We start from the raw sequence: 23,111 nt of genomic DNA, 5'->3' as shown, positions 1-23,111 counted from the left end.
GCAAATGATTTTTAAAGACAAAATCATCTGGCTTTTAGTAATGTTTATTTATAATAATAATTTTGTATGATTTATATAATATTTATGTAATTACCATACCCTTAATCGATCACACATGTACAATTTTAGTTTATCAATTATTATTACGCACTGTTTAAATTAATAAATATATAAAGGTAATATAAATATGCTTTAGAATCAATAGATAACGCTATATAATGACTACATGTGAGCTTGAATGTTCAATTCTCTATATACTTTTATCAACTGTATAAACTAACTTCACAACTTTTAATTGCACTGATATAGCAATACTTTTTCTTTTAGTTGTACTCTTTCATAGACAGCTATTTTCTTCTTGCTGTGTAAATTTGTTTAAATTTGTAATATTTTTCAATCTCGTAATATTCTCCAGAAGAGAGAAGTGAATCACGCTTCTTCTCTCGCGAGATATTAATCGCAGATTCTCTCTTTCTCAGCATGTGATTGGCTGTTCGCTACTGATGTCACACCTGAACTCCTAAACTCAGGATCAAAGCCTGAGTTGACAGAGAAAGTTGATGATCAGCATCATGGTACCAACAAAGCCTGGTTGGATTGGTTTGGTTTTGTCAACTCGAAACTAATCCTGTAACCCTGAAGTTATTCAACTACCATCATGGTATACAGGCCCCTGGGTTAATCGTGTGAAAAACATACAGGAATTATACATAACATACATACATACATAAATTAAACATACATAAATTAAATAATTATAATTAGAAAGAATTATTATAAATTATTATAAAGAAAGAATTATGTTGTATTAAATCTTCCTAGGATAAGATTTTATATTGATGGGCAATAAAATTGTTTACATTTTTCAAGGACATGTCTGCTTGATGCCTGCTCTATCTAATTAAAAAAAAAAAAATTGTAAATAAACGCAGCAGTTCATAACAGACACATGCGGTATCTTATCTCCTTGGTGCTTCAGCTTTGTTTTGTGCAAATATTTTGGATGTTCAACACTTATAGACACAAACAGAGTGACCCAATTCCTTCCACAAGCTTTTCCACTGTGTGTGTGTGCACTGTGTACCCCTGAAAGTAGCAGTGGCCACCCCCTGGCCACCCCATGTATAAAACTCTAGTTCCGCCACTGGTTAAAGATGATAATGTTTCTTTGTTCCGTCTCTTGTAGCAGCTGGTCACGGCAGATTTATTCTGAAGATATTGCTTGATGCATTGTCACATTTGATGAGGACGTAGTGTTGCTGGATCTGAAGATGAACTGCTTACTCCGATTTTAGACATTTGTTTTTTGTATGATTAAGTAGAGAATTCAACCAAGCGAAACGTTCCCCACACTGAAGGCAGTGATATGGCTTCTCTCCAGTGTGGATTTTCATGTGACTCTTACAGTGTCCTTTTCGTGCAAAACTCTTCCCACACTGATCACATGTGAAAGGTTTCTCTCCAGTGTGGACCCTCTCGTGTGTTTTCAGATGTTCTGACTGACGGAATCTCTTGTCGCAGTGTGAACACTTGTAAGGTTTTTCTCCAGTGTGGATCCTCTGGTGTCGTTTCAGTTGAGCATCATCAAAAAAGATATTCCCACAATCAAAGCACATATAATTCTTCACACCACTGTGTCTTTTCTGGTGTAGTTTTAAAGCACTCAGCTCACTAAAACTCTTTCCACACAAATAACACACATGAGGCTTCTCCTTTGTGTGAACTTTCATGTGGCTCTTCAGGTATTCTGCCCTAACAAAGTTTTTACCACACTGATCACAGATAAATGGTCTTTCTCCAGAATGAGAATGCTGATGTGATTTAAAAGAGTCTGCCTTTCTGAAACTCTTCCCGCACTCATCACATGTGTACGGCTTCTCTCCAGTGTGGATTTTCATGTGTTTATTAAGGCGTCCTTTTAGTGTGAAACTCTTCCCGCACTGATCACATGTGTGCGGCTTCTCTCCAGTGTGGATTTTCAGGTGTTCTTTAAGGTGATCTTTTCGTGTGAATCTCTTCCCGCACTGATCACATGTGTGCGGCTTCTCTCCAGCGTGGATTTTCATGTGAAGTTCAAAACTTTGTTTGTATGGAAAACTCTTTCTACACTGAGGGCAGGTAAAATATTTTTTGGCTCTTCTTTTCAATAAAAAATTACTTTCACTCCACAAGCAACTCAAAGATTTTTCTCCAGATTTGACATGATTATGTTTCTCCTCCGCTTCACTCAGTTCTTCACTCTCCTCATTCTCTTCAATCAGATCTAAGACGAAAGAAAGAAAGGTTTAATTTTCTGTAAATCATAAAACATTTACCCTGATGTAATAGCAGAAAGCAGAAAACTAAATATTACACAACTATTATTTTGACTAAATAATTTAATTTACCTATATTTTCTTCTGATATTTAAGCATTTAAAAAAAAAAATCAGATATCCATCCAGTTTCAAAACTGTTTGTCCTATGTAGGGTCCCTACTTAAACTGTTATTTAACAGCTCTTATGACTGTTCTAACTACAACAAAAACACATTCACCATCACCACTGATGAAGTTTTATAACCTTAATGACCTTCAGCATCATTAATGAGGAATCAAGAATAAACACCAACCTCTTTGTTCTTCAGTATCTTCATGTTTTATTCTGCAGGATTCTGGATCATTCATGTTCTCACTGTTCAACTCTGTCTTCATCACTCTTAGGCTGATGAAAATATTACAGCATTTATTGGTAATGTCCTGTAGGAGGAGCTTCATTGACGGTGAAGTGCTGTGTGACAGAAACAGATCTGTGAAAATAAAAATAAATATATAAATCAGTTACTGAATTGATGTTTTCCTTAATTCACATTTTATTAATTTTAAGTATGTATGTGTTGTTCAAATATCCATCTATTAAAAAGTAAAGCTACTGATTTTTTTTTTCATTTTATATCATAATAAAAAATAAACTAACTTACAAAATAAATGTACAAATTTTTAAGAAACAAATAACAACTATAACAACTTCATCTAACTTACCATGTACTAGGGGTTTTGTTAACTGGTTTTAAATGAAAATGAACAATCAGTGCAGACTATTAAAAAAATATTCTCTATATGTGTATTTTACATGGATATCAAAAGTGTTGATCATGTAGTTTGCTTAAGTATGTTGACACCAGTAATTAAAAGTAATTACTTCTTCAACGGTGTCATTGGATTACTGTATTAATTATTCTCTCTAAAAAGTACTGCATTGCTTATTACTAATTACTTCCTAAATCCTATATCAACAATAAACACGAAACTGCACTTTTAATTCTTCCAAATAAATAATATACAACCGCATTGTCAGGATCTGGGTTGCTTCTCTGTTCTCTCTCACTCTCGCACTCTCACTGTGGTGGCAAATTCACGATCTTTGGTTCAGGTCTCAAAAGAAATCTTTCAGAGTCGAAGGTTCAGGTCCCAGAAGAATAAACTTTATTGAGCAGTTCAACAAAGTGAGATGCCAGCTGTTCATTTGATCTTACAATGGTCTGTACTCGAGTCTTATATCTTTTTCTTATCGTTTGGTGTCCAATTAGCGTTCATATAGTTATATAGTTATCTTTTTCTTTTTGCCCCTCCTCGCCACTTCGCCACGATTAGAAACACCTGCATCGATTTAAGTATTTTAATGTATGCTATTTTAAAAGAGCTTACATTAAAAACATACATTTTAACATTACACATTAAATTCTAATGTTAAATCCACTATTTTGTTTCTATAGTCTATAGAATTGTTCTATAGTCTATACAGTATTTAATGCAATTACATTCGAAGTAACTAATTCAATTACAGAAAAATGTATTGTAATCCGTTTACTTTTTCAAGTAAAAAGTAATTTAATTATTAGTCATTTTAATCACACTCAGCACTGGTTGACAACAATAAAATGAGCTTTAAGTGGCAATTTACAGGTCATCTAAACACATCAGTATAATGAATGAGGTGGGGGGTGGAAAAGGGAACTATTGGCATGAAGAATTGGCATAGAGACTTTCCTGCAGCTGTTAATAGTGACACTCCTGAAACCAACTTTACAGGATCAACAGCAGAGATCTGACCTAGTGTTGCTAAAAGAGTATAAAACTGCCCTGTATTAGTATTATTACTCACAATATGTGAAGAATAACATTTTCACAGCTCTCAGTCAAAAGAGTTTGGCGAGCGATGACACATCTTCTTCTTCTTACTGGTGGGTCACATACCAGCTTTTTAGGTTCACACCACCACCTCCTGTGCTTGAGAGTGAAGTGATTTCAGTATAGGTGTACATGATGAGATCTATATCCACTATTCTTGATGAATTTTTAATGCCTTTATAATCTTACCAGATCCTTGTTTCATGCTTAATATGTTGCTGATTGTAAATTATTTGCATCCTATGTTCTAGTTCTCTCTGTAGTTCAGTCCTTTCCTATTCATACAGAGTAACAACAACATATCAACTGTTTCCTTCACTTGGCTTCACATAATCCTGTACTGTGTTTTCCAATTGTGTGAAGTGTAGTATTTTGGTTTTGTATTGCCTATCCTTAGTCTTGTTAAAATTATCTGATCTTTTCTACTTTTTGTATCATTTTACTTTGTCTCGCGCTGTTTATATTATAAAAATGTCTAAATGTATTTACTGAATGAACTGCAATAGTAAGAGTGTTCAGTTTAATTGACACTTTAGTCATTTTTATCAGATTTTTCATTGCAAGGTAAATCAACATGTCCTGGTACCCCAACAAAATTAATTATTCCAGTTGGTCTTAATCTATACAAAATGTTCATTATTTCTATGAAGATATCATATCTAACTGTTTGAAATGTTTGTTGGTAAGTGATGCCATTGAATCTCAACAAATCACAACCTTATTTGGCATCCGTTAACCTCCCATATTTTCCTATTTTAAATTCGGGAACATAGAATGCTGATCTAGTATGAGTCTGACCTATCTCTGGGTTTCTTAAGCCATCTGTGTATATTGGAAGAAATTAATAGTAAACTATTCTAAGATATACTATTTTATAGTTCTTCATATTAATGTCATTATGCCCTTTTTATATGCTATCATGAATTTGTAAAATCATCTTCAGGTTGACTGAAAAACCAAGGAGGTATTGGGGAAATTGCACCCATTGATGAAAATAATATTGTCACGGCAGACTAAGAACAAAAGGTGTGAGGACTCAAACGCTGGAGAAAATAAGTATTTATTAACAAAAATACAAAACAAAACCCATGAGGGGGAAAATAGAACTAAGTAAATACAAAAACAATAACAGACTAAGAACACTCTGGCAGGTCTCGGGGAACAGGAAACAAAAGACAATGTACCGACACAGACTGCAGACAAGAGGGAACTAATAAAGGGAAAATAATCAGGAGGGAACAGGTGGATGAACTCAAACAATAATCAGATAACAAGGGGGAGGGATCAGACAATAACACGAGCACATGGCCCAAAACAACAAAACACCCATGTGCAGCACAAGACAGGACAGGCATGTGACAGATATATTATTTAGTGACATTCCTGTAGCCCATTCATTTGCTTTCCATGCAAACCCTGTTCCTGTTCATTTTAATGTCTCCCAACTACTCTCTATTATTGGTTTTGTAGGATTATCTGATTTAAGCCAAAGTAAATTGGTCCAGTAAGCAATTTTTTTTTTTGACGTCTTACTGAGGACTGCATTGGAAGTGTTTCAACAGATCGTAGAAGTGCAGATTTTTGATTGTTTATCTGTCCCCCATTATGGCCTAATATAAATCTCATTAGATTTAGTGCTTTTCTGCATTTTTTCTTCAATGTAGTTGACATGAAAATTCATTATTCCATCAGTGCATAACTTACACACCTAGTTTGCTTTGTTTTATTTTGTTGATAAATTTCCATTCCAACAGCACTTCTTATTGGAAAATCGCTTCCAAATGTTGACTGATCTAGAACTTCCCACTGACATTCTAAAGCTATAGTAACTATTTTTAGATCTGGACAAGATGAATTTGATGAATCCCTTATATTGAATCTGGGTCCCTTCCCATCATTTAAACATTCTAAAGCTTGTTCCTCCATAAACTCTTCAACAACCCTCCCATTATCTATGCATCAACTTCACCAAAGTGAATTATGTGCATTAAAATCTCCACACCATATCAAATTATCTCCAGCCTTGGTTCTACATGTAATTATTCAATTAATCTAATGTTAAATGATTGCATGGATTGTTATTATTATTATTATTAGGTTTGCAGACAAAAAAATCCAATTAGAGAGGCACTTCAGAAGAGTCCACTCCACCAAAGACAAGAGACGTCAAAAAGCGAGATAAAATAAAATGCTTTTACTGAAAAAAGTGGCAAACGTTTCGGTTGCATGTGACCTTACTCAATGCCAAGCTTACAATGTGACCGAAACGTTTGCCACTTTTTATTTTATTTTATCTCGCTTTTTGACGTTTCTTGTCTTTGGTGGAATGTGCCTCTTGAAATGCCTCTAATCTGAAGTGTCTGAAGTGATTACAGTTTGGATTTTCAGGATTTTCATTTTGCATAGCAATATTAAAATCTAGAAACATAAAAGAACTTGGCATGTTTTCATTTATTTTTCAAGAGTCCAGATTTAGTTAAGTTTTTTAATGATATTTTGCAGCATGCTTTGTTCAAATTTATATCTTATCTTAAATTAAACAGATGGTTATTATAGGCCTACAGTTGGGTTCACTTCTAAAATGTTTCATTTTGCATACTTGCAGCAGAGATTATATCTATAACAACTGGGTTCACAACACAAGTTATAATTTATCAGAGTACATTGTAAAAAGTGGTAACCTCATTTTGTAAGAATTTTTTACTTGAGCTAAAACTTACAATGACTTTTGTTGATGTAACTTTCTGTTATCAGATAAGTTTATTAATATTAATGAATTTTGAGTTTAGTAAAATAATAATTATAGCCTAATAATAATAACAGTTCATGTAAGTTATTACATGAAGCACTTCTCACTTTTTAGGTTATTGTGAAACTAAATTATGTAGCCTACAGACAAAGGAATTAAATTCTAAAACGGCTTGCCATAGACGAGGCGTAGCCTATCACAAGAGAGGCTCGTTTGAGATGAGTAAAATCTGCACAGTGCCATCTCTCAATGGGTTATATAATTGTTGTCATATTTATAAAATAAAAATAAAAAACATGTCTGTAATTAAAGTAAAAATGATTGACAAACACGTCTTTCGAATGGAAATAAATAACAAGTTATTTTGGTGTCTTGTTCATTATGTTTATTTCCATAGCCTATAAAAGCAACACCCGCGTGCATGAGTGTGAATCTCGACATCCACCTTTGATCTCGTAGCCAGATTGGACGGGTTCCCGCCCAAATTGGGCGGTTTTGAATTTGATTGTGCGGGTAAAAAAGGGTTTGGGCGGGTGTGGACAAAATTTGGGCTGGTTTGGGGTCAGTTCGGTGGTTTTCAAACATCTACATTTTAAAGTCTAATTGGTTAAAAAAAAAAACTAAAGTGTGCATGTAGTCCATAAATCAGTCATCATGACATTACTGTACACACACGCCCATGCAGACTCAACTGGCGTTGGTGTTGCATCAACGACGAGCACGCACTTTTAGCCAATCAGCGATCAGCAGGCAGATGCGATTGAACGTGATAAGTTGTATACTCAAGTGATCGCTAATGCCAAAGTGATATATAGCCTGCTATACAGTAAGTTGTATCTACAGTAAGTCTAGAGTGAGATAGTGAGCAACTCTAAAAACGTACACGTGGTGGGAGATATATATACAAATATGAGACGACTCCTGTCCATGGTCATGTGCACACTAGCCTTACCAGACATCTGCAACTTTGACACCATCCAGACTGCACTCTTCTCGATCCTGAATGACAGCTGCTGAAAAAAGGTTTGAATCAACGATAAATCCGTTTTGACTGCTAAATTCTGCGTTATGTTCTGCAATACTTCCGAGGGTTAAAGTCATCGGTTCATTTCTTGATTGCCGTTTTGTTCTGGCAACACTGCTCGTCTGATCCACTGCCAGAAGAGATAACTGTCCTGCTTGCCTGCACCTTTTTCACTCCTCCCCTCACTCCAACTTTCGACTACATTTCAGGCGAGGCGCTTTTACAGTTTAGGTTAAAAGCTAAGAAACAAACACAGAAACAAATGTTTAGTGATGGAGCACGTGAACATGAAAGATATGACTGAGAAGAACTGCCCTTTATTACAGAAGAAACCGACCAAGCGGCAGAACAGGTACTCCATTAACATATTTCCGGTTTCAGACTGTTGAGAAAAAGGGACTGTGCTTGTTAGGTACAATGAGGTGTGTAAAGAGGCATGAAATGTCATTATAAATATCATTATATCCATGCTTAATTAGTGATATTAAAGTGTATTTTGTGTTACAATTTATATTTTATATTATATATATATATATATATATATATATATATATATATATATATATATTAAATATATTTTTGGATAGGACAGTATCTAGACAGGAAGTGAGGTGTGAGAGAGAGAGAGAGAAAATACTATGCTATGTATTTTGAAAGTATTTCAGTGCATTGTTACAATGATCATTTCCAGCACGCAGTTAAAATATAGCCTAGGCCTACCTAAAATATATTTTTAATAAAGTGCAAATAAATACACTTTTAAAAAAATAAACAGAATTTTCACTTCAAGTATATATTTCTAAAATGTATTTTATATTATTATATTATTTAATATATATTAAAATTATATTTTAAAGTGTGTTAAACGTTGTATTGTGAACATAAAAGCATGATGCTAATATACTTTTAATATATTTAAAGATAGTAAAACATTTTTTTAGTAGCCTATATTTGCAATGTACTATTGAAAAAGGGAATCTATTTAAAATACAATAAAGTATAATTTTTTTCAATAGGGTGGGGTCTAATAAAATATGTTTTCATGCTGAAATCATGTTAAAAAAAAATTAAATAAATAAATATAACACATTGTTGCAGCACATCCCTTCCCTGGCAGTCTGCCAGTAACGCTCTTCTCATGCCCTGTCCACACGGAGACGCGTTTAGCTGTATCCGTACAAATGTTGTATCGTATTGGCGTTTCGTCCAGACGGACCATCCGGCGTTTTCGGAGACTGAAACCGGGTCCCAAGGTGGATAAATCTGAAAACGCCACCCTTGCGTTTTCGTGTGTACGGCCAATCCGTACATTTTGTGAAACGATGTCATCACACCAAGTGTCAACTAGTCAGACACCGCAAAGTCACAGCAAATTATTGCCGACTACATGCTTGTGTTCGTGCTGCAGAAGCTACTGTGCCTCTTTTATTTCTTTATTTATATTTACTTGAATGTATTTTTATTTCATTTCTTTCTTTTTTTTTTTTTACTTCTTTATTTAGGCCTATTTATATTATTTCTGATTAAGAAATTTCGTATTTTGTAGGGATGGGCGTTTAAAGCAAAAATAATATTCGACGACCGCTGGGAATTATTTGATTATTATTCAAAAAACGCACCCCTGCCCCACATGATCACCGGTAAAACGGCGTTCGCTCAAATTCCACTCTGACATTACATTTCTCTGTAGGCCTACATGTTGTAGCCATTAAAGAAAATGTATTTAGTTTTATATTTAGGCCTATGTGTAAATAAAATGTTATTTTTAATGTCATCTATGTTGATTATATGAAAAGTGAACAGCATGAGTCATAAGATGCGCAATATGTCGGGAGACATAATTTTGACCACATTAAGTTTTGTTCTGTATAAAGCCTTTCTTTAAAGTGAATTTCGTTTTGTATAAATTGTATCTTAATTTTAATCAATGTGTGACCGGAGCGGTATTGTTTTTAGTATAACCAAATCCAGATAGCACGGACTACGCCACCTTGAGAATTGCACCCAAGGAAATATTAAAGGAACCCAGGTTCAGTGGTGCAGAGAAAAGACAGAGTCGTGTCATCAAATAACCAAATAAATACTTTTATTTGTGAGGAAAATATTCTACTGGCATCATTTATTCATAGTGCAAATCACTGACAAGTTTATTATAAGAATAGGATATATCAATTGTTAAACGAACATTCATCTCCACATGGCTGATGCAAACACTGAATTACATTAAACAAAACATCACAAAAGAAATTAATGTAGCATCCCCACAAAATAAAACAAGAAAATAATAAATACAAAAAGAATATAAACTACAAGGCTAGGTTTACTTTAGGGGTGGCAAGCTAGCTGTAAACAATTGTGCTCTCAACCATTTGTGTGTGCACGACAAACCAAATAGGAAGAGGTGCTTGAACCCTGGTGCTCCAACCTCACAACAAATGTGTTCACCCAGGTGACTAGCCTCCCCCTCGGTACACTCAGCCTTGACTCACTCCAAAAAAAGAAAAAAAAAGGAAGATTAGTCGGTGCGATACAAATACAAAATTCACATCAATCACATCAGACACAAATATGATGGACCAGATCAGTTGGTGCACGGATAATAATCCGTCTTACCTCGTCGAGGACCCCGAAATACTCAACAGGTATTAGATAGACACTACACGCTGATATACAATTACACCACACGGCCACTATGGCCCAAATCACACTGGTCAAGCCAACATCATTAAAGAAATAACAAAATAACCCAAACCATAAAAATAAAAGCAAAACAAAACACAGAAACTTATATCTAGTCACGAAAAACAGCAGCACGACGAGTTAATCACGTTGTACTGCAAAACAAAACATAACACTCAGATAAGGGTCTAACGTTACTTCAATCAAGGGATATAAAACATTTACTAAATCATACGTACCACACGAGAATCACACACACATCACGAACCACACATCACGATGTTGTTCAGCTAAAACACACAATAAACCCCATTAAACTTGACTAACCCCATACAACCCACCTCACATTGCGATCGCCTACCTTAACGCTTTCTATGAGTGCTTGACGTAACTCCCAAGGAACGCCACCGAGACGACTACCGCCATCACTTAAAAAGATAAAAACACTAAGCACTGTTAAAACCACACAAAACTGTGCATAACCTCCATCACTTACCTCGACTAACGTGACACCGATAACCGGAAGAGGGGCGGGTATGACAAAGCCTACATTCTAGGGCTTCCTGTTTACACACTTAAATACACCGGCCCTAATTACCTCATCCACCCATTACCATATAAGGGTAACGAACACAAAACAAGGGAAAGGGGAATTCCCTACTACTACAAATGTTTCATCAACCAATTGCCTGGATTTATTAAATAAGAAGTCAAATATAGCAGACAATTTAATCAGGACATGGAGGCACCGGCGATATAACTTGCATTGCTCGTGAACTGGAGCTCGTCTCATAAATGAACCGAAACTCGGTTGTTTGTGTTACACACACACACACAAAAAAAATATCTATAGAAAGCTTGAAATGTCTACTTTTAAACAAAACAATTCAAAACGAAAAGAAACAGACAACTCTCTTATGTAATCCATATGAAGTGTGCATTTCTCTCTATAGGCACGTTCACAATACTACTGCGAAGGTGGCGAGTCAGCATCGTCAACATCTTTAGCCGAGACTGACACAGAAAACACTAGTTTATTAATAAAAAATTAAAATGTCTCCTTGATATATTTGACACATTCATAATGATTAGGCTACTTTTGCCGGTTCTTTGTGGCAAGCTCAGCTGTATGCATCCGCTAACTATCGAATATCGTGACTCATATTTTGTACCAGGCCATTTATGGTTGTTCATATTGTTCAATAAAGTTCTTGGTAAAAAAAGAAAAAAAGATAAGAAAAAAAAAGCTACTGTGCCTAAATAATATTGCATACAGCGCGCAAGGTTTATGCGCATAGTCCAAGTCTTCTTCTCCGTTTTTAGTGCATCTCTGTGGCAGAATTACAGCGCCACATACTGGTCTGGCATGTATACTACATCGTTTTGAGTCGGTTTCAGTAGTTTCGTGTGTACCAAGCGTGCTGCACAAGCCCTGAAAAGTGAAGCCAAAACGTCTCGATCGCCCCCCGGTGACTGGTCCTAGTATAGGTCATAAGCCCCGCCTCCCCGTGTTATTCAACGGGACGCGAGACCAACTAAACAATTAAATTACACTTCAAATATCTTTTTTCCAAAGGTGGTTTCTTTCATTTGCTGTCGTTTTTATCACGCTGATGTTCAAGTTCAAGTGTCTTTTTCAAAAATAAGTTGTTTTTTAGTTAGTTACGTGATGCGGTGGTGTAACGTCATGATTGACAGCTGTGAGTGACAGGTTCTCTGAGCAAAGTAGTCACTGAAGCACCAACGGACATTTTTTTGGGATCTTCGGAGGACTGAGGAGATTGTATTTACTTTATTTTAACAAGCCTCTTGTCGTACTGCAATCAATTTTTTAAAAAGTGTGCAGAATGCACTTTCCCTGAGTGCATTCGGCGATAGTGAGGGGGGAACGTTGATTTAGCGGCTTTACTTCCTGCTCACTACTGTGCAGGTCTGGTCCTGAGATCGCTACTGCGCAGACTCAAGTTCCAATATGTCAGCGCCATATCGGGACACTGGCGGCTTCAGTTCTCATCAATGGAAGAGAGCGAAGGGGCGTCGTCCATCTTTTTTTACAGTCTATGGTGTGTACGCAGATATATCTTGAGACGACGCCGTGTAGGCTATACGGAATTTTTTTTTTTTTTTTTGAACGGGGAAAAATATTTCAACAATAACACATCAGAAAATTTTGTAATGCAAGAATTCGTTTAAGAATTAAATTATCTATACCTCTACATGCTTGTTTTTTGAGAACTTGTGAAATAATAAAGTAATGACACCTCCAGTATGCTTCGTCGGCACATAAAGTTGCATATTTTGGGTACCATATTTCAATAATAACACATCAGAAAATGTTGTAATGCAAGATTTCATTTAAGAATGAAATTATCTATATCTCTACATGCTTGTTTTTTTGAGAACTTGAGAAATACTAAAGTAATGACACCTCCAGTATGCTTCGTCGGCACATAAAGTTGCATGGAGAGGCATATTCTGGGTACCATATTTCAATAATAACACATCAGAAAATGTTGTAATGCAAGATTTTGTTTAATAACGAAATTATCTATACCTCTACATGCTTGTTTTTTTGAGAACTTGTGAAATACTAAAGTAATGACACCTCCAGTATGCTTCGTCGGCACATAAAGTTGCATGGAGAGGCATATTCTGGGTACCATATTTCAGTAATAACACATCAGAAAATGTTGTAATGCAAGATTTCATTTAAGAATGAATTCATCTATGCCTCTACGTTCCCTTATTTTTGAGAACTTGTGAAATACTAAAGTAATGACACCTCCAGTATGCTACATTGGCACATAAAGTTGCAATGGTGGGGCATATTCTGGGTACCATATTTCAATAATAACACATCAGAAAATGTTGTAATGCAAGATTTCGTTTAAGAATGAAATTATCTATACCTCTACGTTCCTGTTTTTTGAGAACTTGTGAAATACTAAAGTAATGACACCTCCAGTATGCTTTGTCGAGTATGCTTTGTCCAGTATACATACACATATATATATATATATATATATATATATATATATATATATATATATATGTATATATATATATATGTTAGACTGGAGTAATGGATAACTTAACTAATAAAGAACAGAAATTACATTACATTAAATCTGGCGAAAAAGGAGCTGGAAAAAAACATTGATCATAAATTTACAAGAAAAATTAAAAAGAAAATCATATGCACCACAGAAAAAACGGGGGGCAAAAAAAGCATTATACTCACCAAAACTAGTGATTATTTTTTACACAAAATCCATCCTAATTTCTTTCCTCAAAAATATGTCAATACCCTGTTGTATAGGTTATCTGTGCGTTTCAGTTCCAACAATAAGTCTTTTCTATCGAGGCTTAAAGCAGGTTTATAGGGGTTCTAGCAGACCAATCATGTGCACGTCAGGATACGCCAAAGGGTAAGTGCGCTACACACAGCCTATGGCGTAGCTACGATGTGAGTTCGACGCAGAAGTATAAATTGGGCTTAATGCGGAAAGTCAAGCCTGTCCCGTCGTATTTCTGGCATAAGGCTGTGTGTCCACCAAAGCGTTTTTCACGCGGCTGGCGTATTTTTTCAATTGTTTTCAATGGGAGCACTGCATTTTTAAAACGCCATAAGCGTAACGAGCCGCTGAGCATTTTTTTCACGCTGAAAAGCTGAGCGCTCAGCATTTTTTACAGGTCGCCGAGAGTTGAAGAATGTTCAACTTTGGGTAAAACGCAGCCCTCATCACTGTCACTTTTTACCCAACCGTCCAATCACAGTGGAGGAGGGGCGGGACTAATACCACACTGACCAACCGCCACATTCTGCTTGTACAACGTCAACAGATGACAACAACAAGCATAATAACGGAACGAAATTATTTAAAACAAGAGCCAGAGAAAATACATTACATTGTAACAACATTTTAATATAGAATCAACACAGAAATAAAATATGTGTGAAATGAGATACTAGAAACACTTTCGCCGATATTCCATATCATAACAAGTAAAGCGTCTCAACTGAAAAAAATGCTGCGCTGCCAAAACACTCTCAAGTGCCCACAGCTAGGTGTTTTCAGCAGAGCACCTAGTTTTCAGCTGGCCAAAAACGTTTTGGTGGACACACAGCCTAAGTTTTAATTCGCTTTAGGGCTGAGAATGTCCGCTCGACAGAAGCAGTAAACAGGGACAATCACCGCAAAACATGACGATGTGTACCACAGACCCATGCTCTCACACATATTTTTGAATGAAATCAATGAGATCAGCGGGATTTCAGCGGGAACATATTTTAGTTTATGCAGTTCGCTACAGATGCGGTTTGCTAGCTCTGACTACCAGTAATAGTACTCGCTCTGACCATCCAATCAAAGGATGTGAAAATGCTGACGTTATTGTACGCCTGCTAGATGGTCCCGGTGCAGTCAAATCAAAATCTAATTGGCTGATTAAATCTGACTGATTATCTGATTGATCAAAGCAACATTGCCATCCATTTTAAGCTGCAGGCGCCCGCACTATTGATTCTGAAGGCCTCAAGGCAGATTTTTTTGACCCTGGCAACACATGATGGCAGAAATATAATTGGATAAAAGCTCTAAAATAAACATACACTACTGGAAGCAATATATATGTAATTTATTTATTTTTAACCAATAGGCTACTGTTACAAAATGTTATCGTTTTGTATATACATACAGTGGGTACGGAAAGTATTCAGACCCCCTTAAATTTTTCACTCTTTGTTATATTGCAGCCATTTGCTAAAATCATTTAAGTTCATTTTTTTTCCCTCATTATTGTACACACAGCACCCCATATTGACAGAAAAACACAGAATTGTTGACATTTTTGCACATTTATTAAAAAAGAAAAACTGAAATATCACATGGTCCTAAGTATTCAGACCCTTTGCTCAGTATTTAGTAGAAGCACCCTTTTGATCTAATACAGCCATGAGTCTTTTTGGGAAAGATGCAACAAGTTTTTCACACCTGGATTTGGGTATCCTCTGCCATTCCTCCTTGCAGATCCTCTCCAGTTCTGTCAGGTTGGATGGTAAACGTTGGTGGACAGCCATTTTCAGGTCTCTCCAGAGATGCTCAATTGGGTTTAAGTCAGGGCTCTAGCTGGGCCATTCAAGAACAGTCACGGAGTTGTTGTGAAGCCACTCCTTCGTTATTTTAGCTGTGTGCTTAGGGTCATTGTCTTGTTGGAAGGTGAACCTTCGGCCCAGTCTGGGTTCCTGGGTTCACTCTGGAGAAGGTTTTCGTCCAGGATATCATGCTTCACTGCGTCCAATACAGTCTCAACCATGCTTCACTGTTGAGACTGTATTGGACAGGTGATGAGCAGTGGTTCTCCACACATACCACTTAGAATTAAGGCCAAAAAGTTCTATCTTGGTCTCATCAAATAAGATTCTCTGGTCTATCACCATCTTGGAGTCCTTCAGGTGTTATTTAGCAAACTCCATGCAGGCTTTCATGTGTCTTGCACTGAGGAGAGGCTTCCGTCGGGCCACTCTGCCATAAAGCCCCGACTGGTGGATGGCTGCAGTGATGGTTGACTTACTACAACTTTCTCCCATCTCCCGACTGCATCTCTGGAGCTCAGCCACAGTGATCTTTGGGTTCTTCTTTACCTCTCTCACCAAGGCTCTTCTCCCCCGATAGCTCAGTTTAGCCGGACGGCCTGCTCTAGGAAGGGTTCTGGTCATCCCAAACGTCTTCCATTTAAGGATTATGGAGGCCACTGTGCTCTTAGGAACCTTAAGTGCAGCAGAAATTTTTTGTAACCTTGGCCAGATCTGTGCCTTGCCACAATTCTGTCTCTGAGCTCTTCAGGCAGTTCCTTTGACCTCATGATTCTCATTTGCTCTGACATGCACTGTGAGCTGTAAGGTCTTATATAGACAGGTGTGTGGCTTTCCTAATCAAGTCCAATCAGTATAATCAAACACAGCTGGACTCAAATGAAGGTGTAGAACCATCTCAAGGATGATCAGAAGAAATGGACAGTGTCATGACATGAGTGTCACAGCAAAGGGTCTGAATACTTAGGACCATGTGATATTTCAGTTTTTCTTTTTTAATAAATGTGCAAAAATGTCAACAATTCTGTGTTTTTCTGTCAATATGGGGTGCTGTGTGTACAATAATGAGAAAAAAAAAAAGAACTTAAATGATTTTAGCAAATGGCTGCAATATAACAAAGTTATAATAATAAATTTAAGGGGGTCTGAATACTTTCCGTACCCACTGTAGATCCTGAATAAAAATTTAAATTTGTTTGGTCTGATTTAAAAAATATATATTTTAAAGGGTTTTAATTGGTTTGTCTTAGTGAGCACTACTCAATAGTGAGTAGACCTAAATTTTTATTATTTTTGTGTTTAAAATTTTTGGAGTGGTTAGTTGCTTATATTTGACTAATATTTGAATTTGACGAATACATAAATAAACCCGTGTCACGGCTTGACATTGTGACACTTGTGTTGTACATAGTTGATTATGAAGCTTTATAAAGGGCATTTCCCCCTAATTTACTAAATATATGCTTCATCTTTCATTTTAAATTCTTAAAATTGATCAATAAATTAAGACACGGCTGTTACCATTTACATTAAATAATGTTATGAAATTGTTTTTAAAAACAATATAATTTTTAATATAGAAATAAGAAATGTCGGTAAGAATGACACTCTTAAACATGAAACTAAACCACCAGTAGGTGGCGGCAGGTGATAAGCGCTCTTATTAAAGCTACACTGTGTAGGATTTACTCCCATCTAGCAGTGAAATTGTATATGACTACCAACTGAATATTACTTTCTAGCCCCTCCCATTCCGAGGGCGTTTTAACTCCTACGGTGGCCGTATTATTTCAAACCTGCCGGCAGTCACGAGTATTCGTCACGGTGCCACTGTGTAAAAATGCGAAAGGCGAAGCTTGAATTTCCAGGTATGTCCGTCTTTGTCTAATGTATTTTCAAGATGGATGCACAACATGGCTTCCGCCATTCAAGCGACTCGCTCGTATGTATTCTAAATGGCAGATTATACACTTACGAGAATACTTAATTAATTGGTTGAAGTGATTGCACATTAATGAGAACGTATAATTTTGAAAGAACAAAGTGTTTTTTGCTAAAAATCAACTTAAAATATTACACAGTGTAGCTTTGAGCGTGTCATTCATTCAAATGATTCATTCAAACGTCAGATTTTTCAAGAATGAGGTATTTATTTATGAATGGGTCATTAAATCTTTGACTCAACCGATTCGTTCAAAATGCTGAATCATTCAGTGATAAAAATGGTTAAGTGTTGTTGTGAGTGAGACGCACTATCGGTTCTCCTGTAATCTTTGTTTGGATTGGAACTATTTTCGCTGCTAAAATAGAACAAAAACTGTCAATATTGCTCTAAAATGTAAGTGACTTAAAGGGATAGTTCACTTTACTTCCATATTAGGAAAAAAATATACTATGGAAGTCAATGGGACCCAGAAACTGCCTGGTTACTGACATTCTTCTAAATATCTTCCTTTCTGTTCAGCAGAAGAAAGAAATTCATACAGGTTTGAAACAACATGAGGGTGAGTATATGATGACAGAATTTTCATTTTAAAGTGAACTATCCCTTTAATATTAATTACTTGTTTATTGAACTGTCATATGAAATCACATTTTCAATCGTGATGGTATTCAGCACTCTTGGTTGGTCGTGTGATGTTTCCTAACTGTATCATATGTTATAAATATAAAAACTCCACATTTTGAATTTTTACTGCAGTATGTTAACTGAGTTTCTGTGTGAGTGCTGCACTTATTTGTTTTGATTTCTCCTCGAGAGGCAGCGTGAGCCTCAACAGCACAAACAAGCGTCAGTAAATTATATTATTATGCACTAGTATCGATCATTATCATTATAACATAAATGTTTATAATCGATCATAATCGATTAATGTTATTATGCAGTGAGGTTGATGTCATTTTTGTGCCCCCCTTGAATTCGTGTGTGGTGCCGGGTCTGGTTTGTCCTAGTTGATCATAGAGACCATTGATGGCAATTGTTCTTTGATCAATTTAGGCTTCTGATACTATTGAGAAACACAGCCTTGTTTAGTTGAAGCTCTCCTTCTGAAAAGCCTGATGTGCTCTGATTGGTCGGCTGGACTAGTGTGTTGTGATATGTCAACAAACATGTTACCAAGCATTTTAATCCTTGAAATGTTAAATGAGCACCAAATAAGATTTCTAATATGCTGATTTGTTGCTCAGTTGACATTTCTTATTATTAAACTGTTGAAAACAGGCCTAATATGTTTGTGATGCACTACCTTTAAATAGTTTGGGGGAAGTAAGATTTGGGTAAAGTAAGAATGAATACTTTTATTCAGCAAGGACTCATTCAATTGATATGTGACTGTAAAGATTTTTATGATGTTATAAACGATTTCTATTTCAAGTAAATGCTGTTCTTTTGAACCTTCCATGCATTAAAGAATCCTGAAAATGTTTCCATAAAAATATTTATATTGGTGTTTTTGATCAGATAAATGCAGCTTTGGAGCATAAGAAACTTCTTTCAAAAACATTAATAAATCTTAAAGATTCCAAACTTTTGAATTGTATTGTATGTATTTGCTGTCAAATGTAAGCATTAATCATAAAACATAAGAATTAATCATAAACTGTTTATCTTACCACAGTGGAACAACAGGGAGTTTGGAAGACCCTATGCAGGAAAATTAATGTGGAAAGAAAAAAGCATTGAAAATGAAAAACAGTTGTATCAAAAGTAGGAACATTTTTCTCAATTACTCTCTTATTAGAAAATTACGGAAGACCTGAACAGCAACATAAAAAAAAAGAAGATCAAAATTAAAAGAATAAAGTCGAAATATTTCGGGATAAAATTCGAAACATTACAAGAATACAGTCTTTTGTGTGTGTGTGTGTGTGTGTGTGTGTAATTCTACAGGAAATTCTACAGGTGCTAATCTACCAACATGGCATTAGCTACCATTTGTTTTAGGACATTACAAAATATAAACTCGACCCAGATGGCATTGCCTATAGACGAGCACGAAGACACTACTCCGGCGGAGTCTTCGTGCTCGTCTATAGGCAACGCCATGGTAATGCCATGTTGGTAGATTAGCACCTGTAGAATTTCCTTTTGTTGAAAGCCCAGATAAAAGTAAAAAGCTACTATGTCAGAAGCAGTTTGACTTCACGAGCGCATTTCTTTAAAAAAAAAAAAAGAAAGAAAAAAAAAGAACTAGCCTACTACGGAAGACTGTATTCTCATAATTTTGACTTTATTCTCAAAATATTTTGACATTAATCTCGAAAAAACATTTTTTTTACGTTGCGGTTCAGGGCTTCTGTAGAAAATTATCAATCATCAATAATAACAATAATAATAACAACAGTTTTACATCACCAAGACAACCATTGATTCAAATTTCAGATCAGAATTTTCAGGATCAGGACTTCAGAATTAACCAGAGGAATGGTGGCACAATAAATGCTCCAAACATAGTAGGATGCAACATAGCTGGTGATGTTAACATGAACCTACAAGTGGTGAGTGTCTGATCATTAATACACTGTAATATTGTACATTTTGTGCATTGTACAGAGTTGCTCATTTAAGATGTGTATATTATAAATACTGTATATTTATGTGTATATGTTTTTTTCAGCCACAAGAGTCTCACTCTACCTCAATAAACCAAAATGGTAAGGGCCAGAAAGACATTTCAAAACTGTTGCTGCATAAAACTGTTCATTCATAATTGCAATGCTCCTGTTAATAATATAACTTTCCAACATTTTTAGACACTCTTCAGAGCATAAAGAATAAGATGAAATCAAGAATGATGAAGGATTCTGAGAAGATTTTGGAGGGAAGTGCACAACAGTCAGTCACTCTAAATAAGATCTACACACAACTGTTTATCATCAATGACGCGTCGGACCCAATCAATAGAGAACATGAGATCTGGCAGATCGAGACGAATGATTCAAACACATCAGTGCAGGCAGTCATAAACTACAATGAAATTCTTAAACCACCCTCAGATGAAAATAGACCCATGAAGACTGTTTTAACGAAAGGAATTGCTGGAATCGGGAAAACGGTCACTGTGCAGAAGTTTGTCCACGACTGGGCAAGCGGAGAAGCCAATCAGGATCTAGAGCTTGTTTTTCTGCTCCCGTTCCGAGAGCTGAACTTGCATGTGGGAGAAAACCAGAGTCTTTTTGACCTGCTTTGTGACTTTTACCCAGAGTTCAAAGATGCAAGACATATCTCTGACTGGATCTGTGATAGAAAAGTTCTGTTCATCTTAGATGGTCTCGATGAATATAAAAATGATTTAAGCTTTCAAACCAGCATTTTGTCAGATGTTACAAAAAAAACCACACTGGATGTCCTTCTAGTAAACCTTCTGCGAGGAAAGCTGCTCCCATCTGCACACCTGTGGATCACCAGCCGGCCTGTGGCAGCTGGACAGCTTCAATCTGAGATCTTCAGACAGGGATGCATCACACAGATCAGAGGATTCACATATGAACAAAAGGAGGAGTACTTCACGAAGCAGTTTGAGGATCCAGCTCTAACCCAAAAAGTCATCTGTCACCTGAAGTCTCATAAGAGCCTGTGGATATTGTGCCACATACCTCTCTTTTGTTGGATTTCGTCGGTTGTTCTCAAAAACATCATTAAAAGTCAAAATAAAGACAGGGACATGCCCTCAAATCAGACAGAAATGTATATACACTATCTGCACAATCAGACCAGGTTAAGCCACAACAAATATCAAGGGAAAGAACTGCCACCACAAGATGCTCTCATACAGCACAAAGAATTGATTAAGAAACTGGCAGAGCTGGCATACTGGAAGCTGAAGGAACAAAATGCAATCTTCAGTAAAGAAGACTTGAGGAAATTCTATATCACTCCTGAGGAAGCTCTCCGATATCCTGGCATCATTACCTGTGTCTCTGAGGACAAGTTTGGATATAGCAGGACTAAACTTTACAGCTTTGTCCATCTCAGTATCCAGGAATTCTTTGCAGCCTTATTTGTTTTTCATGAATTTCTATCAGGAAATCAAGACTCCCTGGGATTGATTAAAGTTAAAAAGGAGCAAAAGCAGTCTTATTTGGCTGATTTTCTAAAAGGCGTGATCGACGTGGCCGTGCAAAGCAAAAATGAACACCTGGATCTTTTTAACTATTTTCTCTTCGGAATTTCTTGTGATTCCAGCAGAGAAATACTTGAAGGATTCCTGCCTCCATTGCAAGGCAGTAGTTCAGAAGATCACAAAAAAGTGACAAAGTACATTAAGTCTTTGAGGAGGAAAGATCTGACCCCTGAGAGATGCTTCAGTCTTGTTCGTTGCCTTGTGGAGCTCAAAGACATTTCTTTTTTGGAGATGAAAAATCTTGAACGCTCACGGACCAAAAAGCCCCTCACACTGTTCCAGTGCACATTTCTGGCTTTCCGATTTGTGATGTCAGAGACAGACCAAGAAGAGTTTGTCCTCAGGAAATACAACATCACTTTAGAAGGATTTCAGAGATTCTCTCCAGCCATCAAGTGCTTCAAAAAGGCTCAGTAAGTATTATGATCCTGTGAACATCTTCATAATGTATCATTAAATATTCTCAGTCAAAGTTAGGCTGGAGACACACTTGAAGATTTTAAGCCATATTTTGAGCCCGATTTGCATATTTGAGGCTTGTCTCAAATCACTTTTTGTCTGAAAAATCCTCAATTGTGTGTTGTCATTGCGATTATTTCACTGCTCCTGATCACGTTGGAGCCTGCACAATCCCAACTCTTGATCAGGCTACCTCTGACGTGATACCCATGATAGCCAATTAATGGAGCAAGCTTCTCCAACAGGATGTTGCGTGCTTCTATGGCTGAAACTTGGCAGCCACAAACATGCCACGATATTGTAGTATTGAGAAAGATCACCCATATTATTTTTTTTCTCCTTTGTTTTTCTCCCCGTAAAACAAAAATCACACAAGGAGAACTAGCTGACGTTCGTCCTCCATTTGTTTTTCTTCTCAAGTCAAGTTTGATCTTGTGAGTCTCCATGAGATCTCATCTCACTGTGAAAATGTCGACGGGTGTGTGGTCTGGATGAATCTTCTTGTGTGTGCGTTCGGAGGATTATAATGCTATACTCGGTTGAAACTGCCCTTATGTATGTGGTCTTCCATAGTTTTAAAATCGGTTAAGATTTGAAAATCATCTAGTGTGTCCCAGCCCTAGTGTAACTGTTTAAATGCACAATTGTAACAGTTTAAATGTAAAATTGTTAACGTAACAGGGTATAAATGCAAAATTGCAACGGGGTTTAAATGTAAAACTGTAACGGTTTAAATTCAATATTGACAGACTCGAAGGAAGCGGCTTTACAGAGAAACACTGTGATATCCTGGTGTCTTTCCTGACCTCTCT

At 36.4% G+C, this 23,111-nt stretch overlaps 2 protein-coding genes across 2 annotated transcripts; one reads left to right on the top strand and one right to left on the bottom strand.

Moving 5' to 3' along the window:
• Positions 1-786: 786 nt before the first annotated feature.
• Positions 787-15,936, bottom strand: LOC311085166 (uncharacterized protein; the record flags this gene model as incomplete). The annotated part of the gene is made up of 3 exons (XM_084117603.1): positions 787-2,263; positions 2,611-2,787; positions 15,846-15,936. The coding sequence occupies 3 exons, from the start codon at positions 15,934-15,936 to the stop codon at positions 1,281-1,283; spliced, it is 1,251 nt and encodes a 416-aa protein (XP_083973729.1). The 3' UTR covers positions 787-1,280.
• A 1,619-nt stretch (positions 15,937-17,555) lies between these two features.
• LOC311085165 (protein NLRC3-like) lies at positions 17,556-23,106 on the top strand (the record flags this gene model as incomplete). The annotated part of the gene is made up of 5 exons (XM_084117602.1): positions 17,556-17,583; positions 20,100-20,215; positions 20,335-20,371; positions 20,471-22,253; positions 23,049-23,106. Coding segments are annotated over 5 exons (2,022 nt in total), but the record flags the coding sequence as incomplete, so codon positions are not given.
• Positions 23,107-23,111: the final 5 nt, after the last annotated feature.

Source organism: Abramis brama (genome assembly GCF_963993115.1).
Source record: "Abramis brama genome assembly, chromosome: 6".
Lineage (NCBI taxonomy): Eukaryota > Metazoa > Chordata > Actinopteri > Cypriniformes > Leuciscidae > Abramis > Abramis brama.
Note: the sequence above shows the minus strand (reverse complement) of the source record. Positions and strands in the feature narration are given on the sequence as shown.